The sequence below is a fragment of the Numida meleagris genome, chromosome 4 (genome assembly GCF_002078875.1).
Source record: "Numida meleagris isolate 19003 breed g44 Domestic line chromosome 4, NumMel1.0, whole genome shotgun sequence".
In the NCBI taxonomy this organism is placed as follows: domain Eukaryota; kingdom Metazoa; phylum Chordata; class Aves; order Galliformes; family Numididae; genus Numida; species Numida meleagris.
In genome coordinates, this window is record NC_034412.1 from 92,225,615 (window position 1) to 92,237,034 (window position 11,420).

The following is an 11,420-nucleotide window of genomic DNA, read 5'->3' on the forward strand; positions in this document are numbered from 1 at the left end:
TTCCTTCCCAGAGAGCGCTGCGCGAGAGGAGGCATGGCAGCGCGGCGGCTCGGGGCGAGCTCCTGGCACCGAGTGCTATCGCTGAGCAGGCGGTGTAGCCGGTGAGGCTCCAGCATTCCCTTAGAGCGAGGAGAGGCGGGCAACGGCAGCGAAGACGGCACTGAGGGGATGCGTGAGGGGGGGGGTTGAGGCGCGAAAAGCCGCGCATGCGCGGCCGTGTCAGCGTGCGCGGCCGTGCTGTGCGCATGCGCAGCGTGGCCTCTGGGGAGCGTGAGGCGGCCTGGGCAGAGCTTCTCCACACCACAGGCTTGGGCTCGTGGTGTTAAAGTGGCCTTTAAGTGCTGCGCCTCATGGAAAAAGCATACTGGGGTTGATTTAAAGGTGTTCCTGAAGTGAAAGGGTTCTGTGCCTGTTGTGTTGCATGTGGGCAAAGCATGGCTCGCATCTGAGGTAATGAGGGCACGGCCTGTAAAATAAATATGTAGCAAGTGGGGGCAGTTATTACTGTTCCATGTCACTTTAAAGCACACAGGCATGTTAATAGTGTCTTCTTCAGCATCCAGGTGGGTCTTGAATATCTTCAGAGAACGAGACCCCACAACTTCTTTGGGCAGCCTGTACCATTTTTTGCCCTAAATTAGCTTCTTTAATTTGTGTTCAGGATTTGCTTTCTGAGATGCAGCCATTCATGAAAACTACCTTAAAGCCACAATACCTCCAAAATCAATTCCAAACTTTTGACTTGTAGTCCAGAACTTCGTTAATATAGTTTTGCTGTATTTGTTTGACCTCCATTTATTCGAAACTCATTGGTTTACAGGTGCTCTTCTACTAATACTGCTCTTGGGAAGACTGTTGAAAGCTCAGAAGGTATGATGCTGTAATTACGAATTCCTTCCTTTTCCTCTTTCCACACAGCTTAGTCTGCCATACAGAGGAGACAGTGAATACCATCTTTCCCCTCTTTACATTCTCTTCCCTCTCATCTTCGTTGTGCAGAGATTTCCTGGCTTGATTCGCACCACCAGCCAGCTATCCATGCTCACTGCATGAGCTGCCCAATTGCTCTTTGAAACGGAGTAAGGTTTTGATATCTCCAACATCCAATAGCAAGGAGTTGTCCCTTTTGGTCCTGAGAGGACTGAGAAAGTTTGGGGCTAAAGTGGGAAGATACAGGATAAGGATGATTAAAGAAATGTGTATGAGTGAGTGGATAGATCTCTCTGAGGTAGAAAAAAAACCGTCAAGATTCTGATCCTTTCTAGACACAGGACTTCTACCTGCCAGCCTTTTCTGTTACATGACATAGAGGCCTGTATCAGACTGTGGTTTTGAAGACTTTGATTAAGTACTTTTGACTATATTAGCTCAAATCATCAGCTTCCCTTAGGTTGGGGTTTTCTATTAGTTTCTAATAACAATTTTAATACTGTTTTTTGTAGGTGCTCGAGAAGAAATTGTGCTCCCACGAAGGAAAACTTGGTAAGTGATTACGGTGGGAATGTGTCTTGGCCTGGAAAAAAAAAAAAAATCACTGCTTGACAGCTAAATGTCTTGTTTGTGAATGAGACTGAAACTTGGTTGTACCAGAAAACAATCTTGCATTGCTAACTACTGCAAGAGGTTTTTTATCTCTGTTACTTTGCTAAAGATCACGTTCATGAGAAGTCGATTTAATTTGGCTGCCTGCATGTAGGTATGCTTCTTTCAACAGAATAAACTTGGCTGTTGATAACTTGCTGGTTAAAATCCTGTTTAGAAATGAAGCAGTGAAATAAAAGCTATTTTGTGGGGATTCTCCTAATACTCTAAAGCACTTAATCTGAAATTGCATGACTGTACACCAAAAACTAAATTGATAGCCAGATGGTGTCTGCATGCAAACTCCAAATAAGACCACCTCCCTAAACACTTCCAGTAGTCTGTTCCTTGTTTGCTTGAAACATAACCGAAGTCTCAAGGATCCTCAGGTAGAAGAGAGGGACTTGTGTATCCATCCTTGGAGTTGGGATACTCTTAAGGGGCTCTGAGAGGAGCATTTCAGGGATTTTTTTCTCTGTCTCTTCTGTATATTTTCTGATAACATAGAGTAAAGGCAGTGATCGTAGCAGGAGACTTGAATTTTTTTTCTGTTTTCTCAGCCTCGTCCTTTTCCTGTGATTCTAGGACTGAGACTGTTCTTGCAGCTGAATTTTCAATCCCGTTGTGAAAAGTGATGTTTTCTAAGTGAAGCAAAAATGACTGTTTTTTAGAACTGAAAATCCTTGCAAACCTGTACTTATTCTGCCTAAAATTTAATAGGTAACATTAAAAGTCTGCAACCTAATACTAACGAGAGCTCCTTTTACACCTAGGGATAAACTAGCGGTTCTCCAAACATTGGCTTCTACTGTGAAAAGGGTGAGTAGTTTCGTTACGATCACGGATCCGGATTGGTTTGTGCATCATCTTGCTCACTACCTGTCAGTGTGAAGGCTCTGACTTCTACCTTGGCCAGAAACAAAAGGCAGGACATACATCACGTTTGGCTTTTTTAAAGAGTTTTTTTCACTTCTGCTCAGCTACAACTACCAGTGGAGGCTGTGTGTTTTGATCAGGCTTTATGCTAAAATCAGGAGCAAGCTCATTTACCAGCTTAGCTTCTCAATCCCTCTTACCTCTTAAATCTCAGTCTAGAACATCAGCTTTCCAAAGAGCGATCGGTGTCTGCTCTTGCTAGTGACAGTTGTTAATGCTGAGATGTCATTCTGTAACACTGTTTGGAATTCTGGACATTGAACCTGTTTCTGCAAATCCCCTCAGATCTCCTGTGACTGTTCAAGTTGGTGATCTTACTGCCTTTGCACTCACTGCTTGTCCTGTTGCAAGAAAGACCCTTTTGTGGTTGCTCTGTTAGCCTGCATGTACATGTGTAATGCAGATGCTTTTTAAACAGTTTCCAAATAGCCTAACCCATCCTGAGAGTGGAATTCTTGTAAAATGCAGATGAGGTGGTACTTCTGGTGAAGCTGTGCTTTCATTTTGATGAGAGGCTGTGCCTGAGTGCATAACTAAAAGTTTCAGTCCTGGGTTCTCCTTCTTGCAGGATCCTACTGCTGCTCATTACATGTTCCAGGATGACCCTTACCTTATGCCAAGAAACTCAACCAATGCTGTGAGTATTTCCTTTGAACTCCTTGATAGCTTTCTTATCCTTTGCCCAGACCATGAGAACACTAATTGGAATCCCGTTTTAATTGCAGAAGAAAATGAAATATCAAATCTTGTTGTTTTTATTTTTTTTTACTTCTGAGTATTTCTGAACTCATCACGACTAATGTTTTTCTGGGCAAACCCACCATACATACACAAGTTCCCTCTTTTTTCCTTCGCTGTAGGGTTATTCAGTCTGCCACAGCTCTGTTAACGTTCCTACAGGTTAATGGCTTGCCTGTTGATGTACTCTGTTTCTCCATGGTCTTAGCTGATTAAATAATTCCCTGCAATAATTCTTTAGCCTAGGCATCTAACCCGTTAAAGCTGTATTTATATACATTGGATATAGAAAGTGAATTCTAGGTATGTGGAAATTTTGTGATTACAGTTTAGTGAAACTGAATTACACATGATTTAAAACCAGATAGTAACAAGCATATCAGTAACTACGCAAGCAGCATGTGATTAATTAACCATCCAAGTCAGTGCAGGAATTTTAGTTTTATCAATGAACATCTGAGTGGATGAAAGTCGGGTGGTGCCAGTGAATGTAGACGTAAAAGGGAGAGAAATTTCCTCATGCCACGCACTTCAGAAGAGAGATGATCTTGAGCTTGAGGTAGTAATGTGAGATTTAAAGCATCTGATCCATGGCTCAATAACAGAGAAGTATATTACAGTCTAATTTAAAGAATAGACATCCTTACCTTGTTATAATACAGAAAATGTATTTGGAATGTCGTCTTTTCCCTGTGCTTTTATTAAGAGCTGAAGAAAAAGTCTGAGTTTCATTTGATTCCATTGGAGCAGTCTATGTTATGGAAGCTGTTTTTCCTCACTCTCAGCCTTTTAGTTGCATGCTTCATCAAACTCTTGTTCTTTCTCTTTCCTATGCAGCGTCTGTTTTCGTTGTCGAAGGAGTCTGGGAGAAATGCTGCTAAATACATTATTAAGGAATTTCCTCATTTTTTTGACAAGATTCTTGCCGAGCCTAACATACCAGTAAGCTTTTTGCTGCTCGTTTTCATTGTATTTGTGTGTCGTCAGGTAGTGAAATCAACTCTAAGATTGTAACATAACAGATATATAAAAGACTGTAACATAAACAGATGATTTTGTTAGCTGCTTCACAGACAACTAAGAAAAAGGAGTGCGTTTTAATTGTTTCTGAAATGAACATATTTTCTTGGGAATTCAATATCATATCAGGTTCTTCAGATAAAAGAAATGTTTAGATGTTGACTTCCTAGTGTGAAAGTGGGAGGTGAGGATGTGTGGTCCTTCAGCACCAAATAACTGCTCTTGTTACGCTGAGAGAGCCTAACAAAAAAGGGCTCTTGCCCAATAAAGGACTGGTGTAGCAGTGTACTGGGTAAAGAGTGAATGTACTTGGTTAGTGTTGTAATGGTGAGGTTTGAGCATATGCTTAACGTGTCCTCTGTGCTTTTAGTGTTTGATGCCTGAGATCTGTACACCTCAGATTGAAGGAGTGAACGAGGAAGCCCTGAAAGAGCGTGTCAGCCTCCGAATGGTGAAAGCTTCTGTGGACCTGTTTGATCAGCTCCTACAAGCAGGTCTGGTCATTGCCTGCCAGGTTCCAGGATGGAGCTCTGCTTAAATCGTGCAAAAAAATGTTTTAGTAGCTGGCACAGGTTAATATGAGTTAGTCACCTTGAATGAGAAATGTAGAGGTAGCTGGTTGATGTGTTGCCACGTGTCTGCTTGAATTTGTCTGTGAGGGAACGTAGTTTGACCCATGCATAAAGATAGAATTTTCTCTTTGCACAGTGTAACTACCACTGAAAGAGGCCTAGGCTTTGTATGAAGGCAGTTTCATGACTGCATTGCTCATTTGTTGGTTTTAAATTTGTATTGTAGGAAGTGAATCACCCAGGAGCCTTGAAGCAGGCTGTAGTCAGGAAAAGCACTTGCCATTTCAGTTCCTGTGTTGGGCTTGCGCTGTTCGCAGTTTGGGCTGCCAGCTGCTGCTCCCTTCTCCCTCTTGATCAGGAAAACTCATTCAGTGTCACTAACAGAAAAACAAATACCCAAGTCCACTGCTGAAGTTGTCTTCTACTCTAAGCAAGTTCGTTAAGGTGTTGATTTCATACCTCTGTTTTACATGATTGCTAGAGAACTTCTTTGTCAGAGGAGAAAATAGTATTCTGTTATGAATGTGCATTGAATAGTGATGTTTTTTCATTTCTTTGACTGCTGTACATCATTATTTCCTTTAGGTACACCTGTATCTCTGGAGACCACAAACAGCCTTTTAGATTTGTTATGCTTTTATGGAAGTGGAGAATCTACTCAGGAAAAAGAATCTGAAGAAAAAGAGGATTTGGAAGAAGCAGGGGTATGAAAAAGCTGTTGAGCTCTATTTCTTTCTTTCTTTAGTTGTAAGAGTGTAGGTGATATCAAGGTTTTTGCCCTGGCAGATGGTGTGAGGCAGGTCAGATGCAGTCAGCATCTCCTAGAAATACAGCACTCATAAAAATCCTGCATCTGACCTACTAGCAAGAGCTGAACTTAGCAACTGGAACCTTGTATTGACCAGTTCTGCTGAACTGTGCTTAAATACCTGTTTCCACTGCCAGATTTGGTTTTATCATTCATCTCCAAAGACTTCTCTAGTGCAGATCAACATGTTCACTGTATTCCAGTTTGAACCCTTTGGAGTTGTAATGAAGTTGAGGGCTCCTTGCTGGCAGTTCAGAGAATCAGGTCACTGGGTGCAGCAGTAGATGTGTTTGGCAATACCTGTCCCTGGGATGGTTGTTGAGGGTGAAAGGGTTTTATATATAATACAATGTAATCTGATTATTCCCTGCAGGGAATTCATCTTGTTTGGATTTTTAGTAACAAAAAATATTTTTAATCTAATTATTGCTTCTTAAACATTATAGTCTAAATAACTCATCCAAAATATTTATCTTTGGTGGCATATGAATTGCTGCTGAGCTTCTGTGTCATGACTAAAACGCATCATTTGATGTTTGATTGTAACTTTGGATTCTGAGAAACTCTCTTCTGCAAAAATCTCTTCAGGTGAATGCTTCAGAGGAGGAGACTCCAAAGAGACAAGCCCAAAGAGGATCCCACCCACCTGCCTCTAGATGGAGGTATAGAAAGTGTTGCCAGTATTCCTGCTTCCAACGGGCTGTGCACTTGCATTGTTGTTATAAAAATGATAGAGAGACTTATTAGAATCATAGAATCATAGAATTAGCTAGGTTGGAAAAGACCTACAAGATCATCCAGTCCAACCATCCACCTACCACCAATAACCCCACTAAACCATGTTTCTCAATGCTATATCTAAACGTTTCTTGAAGGTGGACTTAGCAGTCCATACTTGCAGATATTAATCATTAAGTACATCTGCATTCACTAACTTTTTGAAGTACTGGTGGCGGCCTAGTAAGTTGTTGTAGAATAGCTGAAAGGGTGAGGATGAATGTATTTGATTGTCAGCCCTAAAGATATCTTTTATTGAGCTCATTAACACGGAGCTTGTTTGTCAATTCCAGGGAAAACAACAATGCTGAAAGGATATTTAAAATAATGCCAGAGAGGAATGCACACTCATATTGCACAATGATCCGTGGGATGGTGAAGGTAAAATTCTCTTTGGTGCTAGGGGGCTTTTTTCAGCTGGTGAAACGTCACACACAGAGGTTGTTTATTTGCTTCATTCATTTATTTTTTCCAGCACGGGGCTTCTGCTAAAGCTTATGACATGTACACAGAGTTGCTGAATGACAGGCACAAGGGTAAGTGTCTCTTGTTTTGACTTACGGTCTTCTAAGTGGTAGAAATGAGTTGTTGGTGAATGTTTCTTCCATGGCAGTGATGATTGGCGCAGGGGTACGGACCTCAGCTAGATCATGGGAGCTGAATGCAAACTGTTGATTTCAGTGCAGCTGGCGTGTGGCTGGCTCACTGCAAACAGCTTTGCATGAGAACTTCGCCAAAGACTGAGCCATGTTAGAACAAGTAGTTCTCCACAGAATGTAGTTGTCAGTTAAAATGAATTATGTTATGTTTTCCAGCTGATGTGCACACCTTCAATGCACTGATTACAGCAGTCCCATTTCTGAAGGATAGGTTCATAGAAAGATGGGAATTAATCAAGGTAAGCAGGTAAAGGGAAGGGGTAATAGTGCAGGGACTGACCTTGTAAGTTTGCTGTTGTTCAGAGACTGATGCTAAAAATGAGCTTTGTAAGAAGTTACCAGTGTCTGCTGCAAAGGAGTTATGCTAGTTTAAACACACAAACTAGCTGTTAAGGAGTGAATGATGTACAAAATCCAACCTTGTCCTTGCAGAACAGTTTGTCATCTGAGAACATACTGATCCAAGAACTGCCAAGCCAAGAAAGTGATTGGGAAATTATGATCATAAAATCATAGAGTATAATGGGAGGCTTAAGTAGATTAAAAGCTGGATTGTAATTAACGGTGTTGTGATAGAAATGGAATTTAGAGGAGTAGTAACATTAGGGGTTCCAGTAGTAATGAAACAAAGTCAGTAAGGGAGATTAGTAAGTAAACTTAAACATTTCTTTGATATTCTGGACACCAGTCTCAAAGATCTAATGTGATGTAATTTGGTAGTCTTGTTTCTCAGTCAAATTAATTGAAGATGAGGTAGTACTCCCTGAAGTGATTGCTTGAGGCAACGTTGCTCGCTTGCAGGCTATGAAAAGGCTTAGACTGGGGAAATACATGAATTACTTCAATACTTGAATGATAAACTCTGATCCATAGCGTGTGAAGTACTAAAGATTTTGTTGGGTTTTGTGTTGTTTTTTTTTAAGATGTTCTTGAATCACATGGTTCAGCAGGAAGTGCAACCAAATGTGCGAACTTTTAACGCTGTGCTGAAGACTCTGAGAAGATGTGGTGGCGTAGGCAGAAGTATGGCTGTACCAGTAATGAAGGAGATGGAAGCACTTGGAATCGGTAGGAGAACCAGGATGCTGCAGCCAGGATAGCTAACTTCACATTTCAGTGACAGATAACACTTTCTAGTTGTAGGGATAAAGTCCAAGGCTGGAGGAAAAAGGCATTTGTAACTATGTTCTCAATGTTACTGTTTGTTTCCTTCTGCAAGAGAACTGGGGGAGGAAAAGGCACAATTTTTGAGCTGTGACCTGTGGATTTCAAATTGAATTGTTGTCCTTCAAAGTCTCTGTTTAGTGCTGATGACTAAACAATAGTCAGCCCACAGTATAGTGGGTGCATTTAGACCCTGAGGTCAAAGAATGGAGTGTTTTGATGCTGTAGCCTCCCACATAAGGAGTGTGTTTATCATTAACCTAGTCATCTCTAGCTCTCCAAGAACAGGTGTGTGCATGCAGCGGGCAGGTAGTATTTGCACAACTGATCTGATGTGTTGCAGAGGGTGCTTTGCCCAAATAACAGCTTGCTGATACGCTGAAGACATGCAGAGTGGAAAACTAGGTACAAAACATTACTGCTTTTAAATTAGAGCAGGGAGGCTTGGCCACTTGTCCCTTAGCAATGTGATGCTCCAGCTGATTTTCCACATTTTAGATGTTGTCGCTTCCAGTTGTAATGTTTGTAAATGAGGTCTGGTCCTTCGTTAGGGTGAAAAAGGAGGGGGGTGATTGAGTAAATTATGAATACTGCCTGACTAGAAGGCCTGGAGACTGAATCAGAGCTTGGGCATAAAGCTCAGTCAAGAGTGTTGTGATAATTTCAGTCTTTTTGCTTTTCAGAGCCTAGCCTGGCAACGTATGATCATCTTCTCTCTATATTTTATAGAACTGGTACGTGCAGTATTACCTTGCCTGCGAGTGTGTCTCATCTAACATCTGGTTTAAATGCTTTCAGATGCTATGGATGAAAGCAGTTCATTTATCACCTCACATTCAACTTCTTAGGTGTGCAGTCCTAGCATTGTTAACTGTTCTGTCTGATTCCACTTGAGTGAAAATGTGCTACAGAGTATCCTAACCTCTTAAAGGGAAGAAAGAATCTTTCTGCTTTGCTTGATAACTGCAGAAACTGAAAAGAAAACATATTTTCTTTCTATTTGTGGCCTTATGTTGGTAAGGCTACTCAGCCTTTGTGGAGGAGATTCTGTACCAGCAAAGCTCATAGTACAGCTGAGATGTGATATTGCTTGTCTGTTCGTCCCACAGTTGATGCTGCCCCATCAGGCATCATCTCCGAGGTGCTAGACGACGTTGAACAGAGGAGCTTTGCTCCCCAGGACCCTGATGATGGTATGAATTTCAATCCTACCTGACAGTCACGTGTTGGGGGGGGCAGTTGTAACAGCTTGGGCAGCTCTGGCTGTACTGAAGAGGTGGGTGACCTGCCTCAGCACCTGAGTTTGCTGCACGTCTTCTCTGCCTTAGGTCAAACAAGAGAACGTAGCTTTTGTAAAACTGCCCAGGCTGAAACAGATCACTTGTATTGCTTTATTGTCAAATTTAGCTACAAATTCAGCTTTCTGATTGAAAATGTCTTGTCTATCCCTCGGAAGACTGGGTTAGTGGGCTGCTGTATGTCTCATTGAAAGCTGGAAACTGACAGACTTCATTTTTTCCCTTTCAGCCAATTTTTTTATCACTGCTATGCAAGCGGTAAGTAACTCATCCCTGCAATCAGATGAATCAAATTCATTTGAGCCCTCCAGCTTTTTCAGGATTGTCTATGAGCTTTCCAGCCTGTCATTCCCTTTTTCACCTGTGTCCCTCACCTTCTGTAACTTTCCTGCATAACACTGCAGTTTTTCGTTTCGTATTTCTCCATGGGGAGCTTGCCTGATGCGTGCATTTCTTGGTACGCAGATCTACACAGCTCCCTGTGTTGTGTGCCCTGCCTCCTGCTTCTAGCAACACTGCAGCAGTCAGCCACCTCCACGCCAGAGAGCGTCAGTGTAGCTCACACAGCAGCTTTGGCTTTTGCCTCCAGGGAGAGTCACTCCTCTGAGGCAGTCACCGCGCTGAATTGCATTCTGTTAAGAACATCTGCTGTCAGACCATCACTCGTCGCACTGTGTGAAAGCAAGTCTCAGAAGAGCATGTTAAGTGTTATGTTTGGTGGCTTTAAAATCTGACTTGTTTGTTGCAGTGCTGTGATCTTAAGGATATCAAGCTTGCCTATCGTTTAAATAAGGCAATGGAGAAGGGAGACAACTGGAAGTTCTTGGATATGGATCGGTTAAATTCCTACTGGTGAGTGAAGTGCAGTTTACATTCAGTGTCTTGAGTGTTGTTGTCAATTTAAGTACAAGCTAAGATTTGAATGTTGTGCAGGAGGGTGCTTTGTTGAACATCAAGTACTGTATGTGCAGTTTGGGAATTAGGTGACAAAGAATCTCTTAAGAACAGTGGTAGCTAGGATTTATTTTTGGTTTGTGGCCTTTCCCAAACTGAAACAAAGTGTCTTGGAGCATAGCACGTCCGGTGAATTCGTGAGTTCAGAAATGTCAGAAGGCCAAATGTGTAAAATGTGTCAGGGATGATCATCAGACTGTTAAAGGTCATACCTCCTTAGTGTGGTCCCTCTTGCATTATAGAAGAACTGTTACCTGGCCAGGAGGGCAGGGAAGGAACAGTAGAAGGTTGTAAACCCAGCCCTTCCACCTCCTCAGTTTAGCTTCATCCCCATCTGACATCTGTACTAACCAGCTGAATTTTTTACAGTCCTGTTATCCACTTAGGATGGCAGTTTAGGAGGTCACAACAAAATAGCTTACACGTGGTGGCTAGATGTCTATTATAGACAGAGATCCCAGTGTACCAGATGTATTCAGGCACCAGACTCCCAGGCAGTTTTGCCATTTGACTGTCATCATGGCATCTGAATCATCTTTACTAATGTAATTAAGTGCTGCGGTCGTGGAATGTAATTAACTACGTAGAGTGTACTGATTTGAAGAAAAGCATATTAAGACGTTGTAACTAGAGATACTCCAGAAAGTTCATTAAAATAATAATAAAATAAGATTGAGTTTTGGGGGTGGAATGATTCGTGCTATCTGATTTAGCTTGTGACGTGTGGAAAATTAATTTATTGGTATAGAGAAGTTTTTTCTATTCGTTTCATTGGATCAAGGTTCCAGGTTTGTATTGTGCACTTGCACAAATAACCATGGTGGTTTATTTCACTTCCTGAGCAGTTCCTGACCAGAAGTTGCATTTGAGATGGCTTTAGGTACCTCACTCTTGGCATTAGGCAGAGGGGCTG

General features: G+C 41.9%; 1 protein-coding gene across 3 annotated transcripts in view; it reads left to right on the forward strand.

Annotated features, from left to right (window-relative positions):
• PTCD3 (pentatricopeptide repeat domain 3) overlaps positions 34 to 11,420 on the forward strand; it is a 16,463-nt gene continuing 5,076 nt past the window's right edge. For 2 of the 3 annotated variants that reach the window (XM_021396592.1, XM_021396593.1), the window contains exons 1-17: positions 34 to 101; positions 821 to 870; positions 1,443 to 1,482; positions 2,355 to 2,400; positions 3,086 to 3,154; positions 4,093 to 4,197; positions 4,646 to 4,769; positions 5,433 to 5,551; positions 6,244 to 6,317; positions 6,726 to 6,813; positions 6,908 to 6,968; positions 7,248 to 7,330; positions 8,015 to 8,159; positions 8,939 to 8,989; positions 9,365 to 9,448; positions 9,783 to 9,811; positions 10,302 to 10,405. In XM_021396592.1, the coding sequence (XP_021252267.1) occupies positions 34 to 101; positions 821 to 870; positions 1,443 to 1,482; positions 2,355 to 2,400; positions 3,086 to 3,154; positions 4,093 to 4,197; positions 4,646 to 4,769; positions 5,433 to 5,551; positions 6,244 to 6,317; positions 6,726 to 6,813; positions 6,908 to 6,968; positions 7,248 to 7,330; positions 8,015 to 8,159; positions 8,939 to 8,989; positions 9,365 to 9,448; positions 9,783 to 9,811; positions 10,302 to 10,405 (1,340 nt within the window). Of the gene's footprint in view, positions 102 to 272; positions 451 to 820; positions 871 to 1,442; positions 1,483 to 2,354; positions 2,401 to 3,085; positions 3,155 to 4,092; positions 4,198 to 4,645; positions 4,770 to 5,432; positions 5,552 to 6,243; positions 6,318 to 6,725; positions 6,814 to 6,907; positions 6,969 to 7,247; positions 7,331 to 8,014; positions 8,160 to 8,938; positions 8,990 to 9,364; positions 9,449 to 9,782; positions 9,812 to 10,301; positions 10,406 to 11,420 lie in introns of those variants that run through there. The other variant, XM_021396594.1, reaches the window with a different exon arrangement.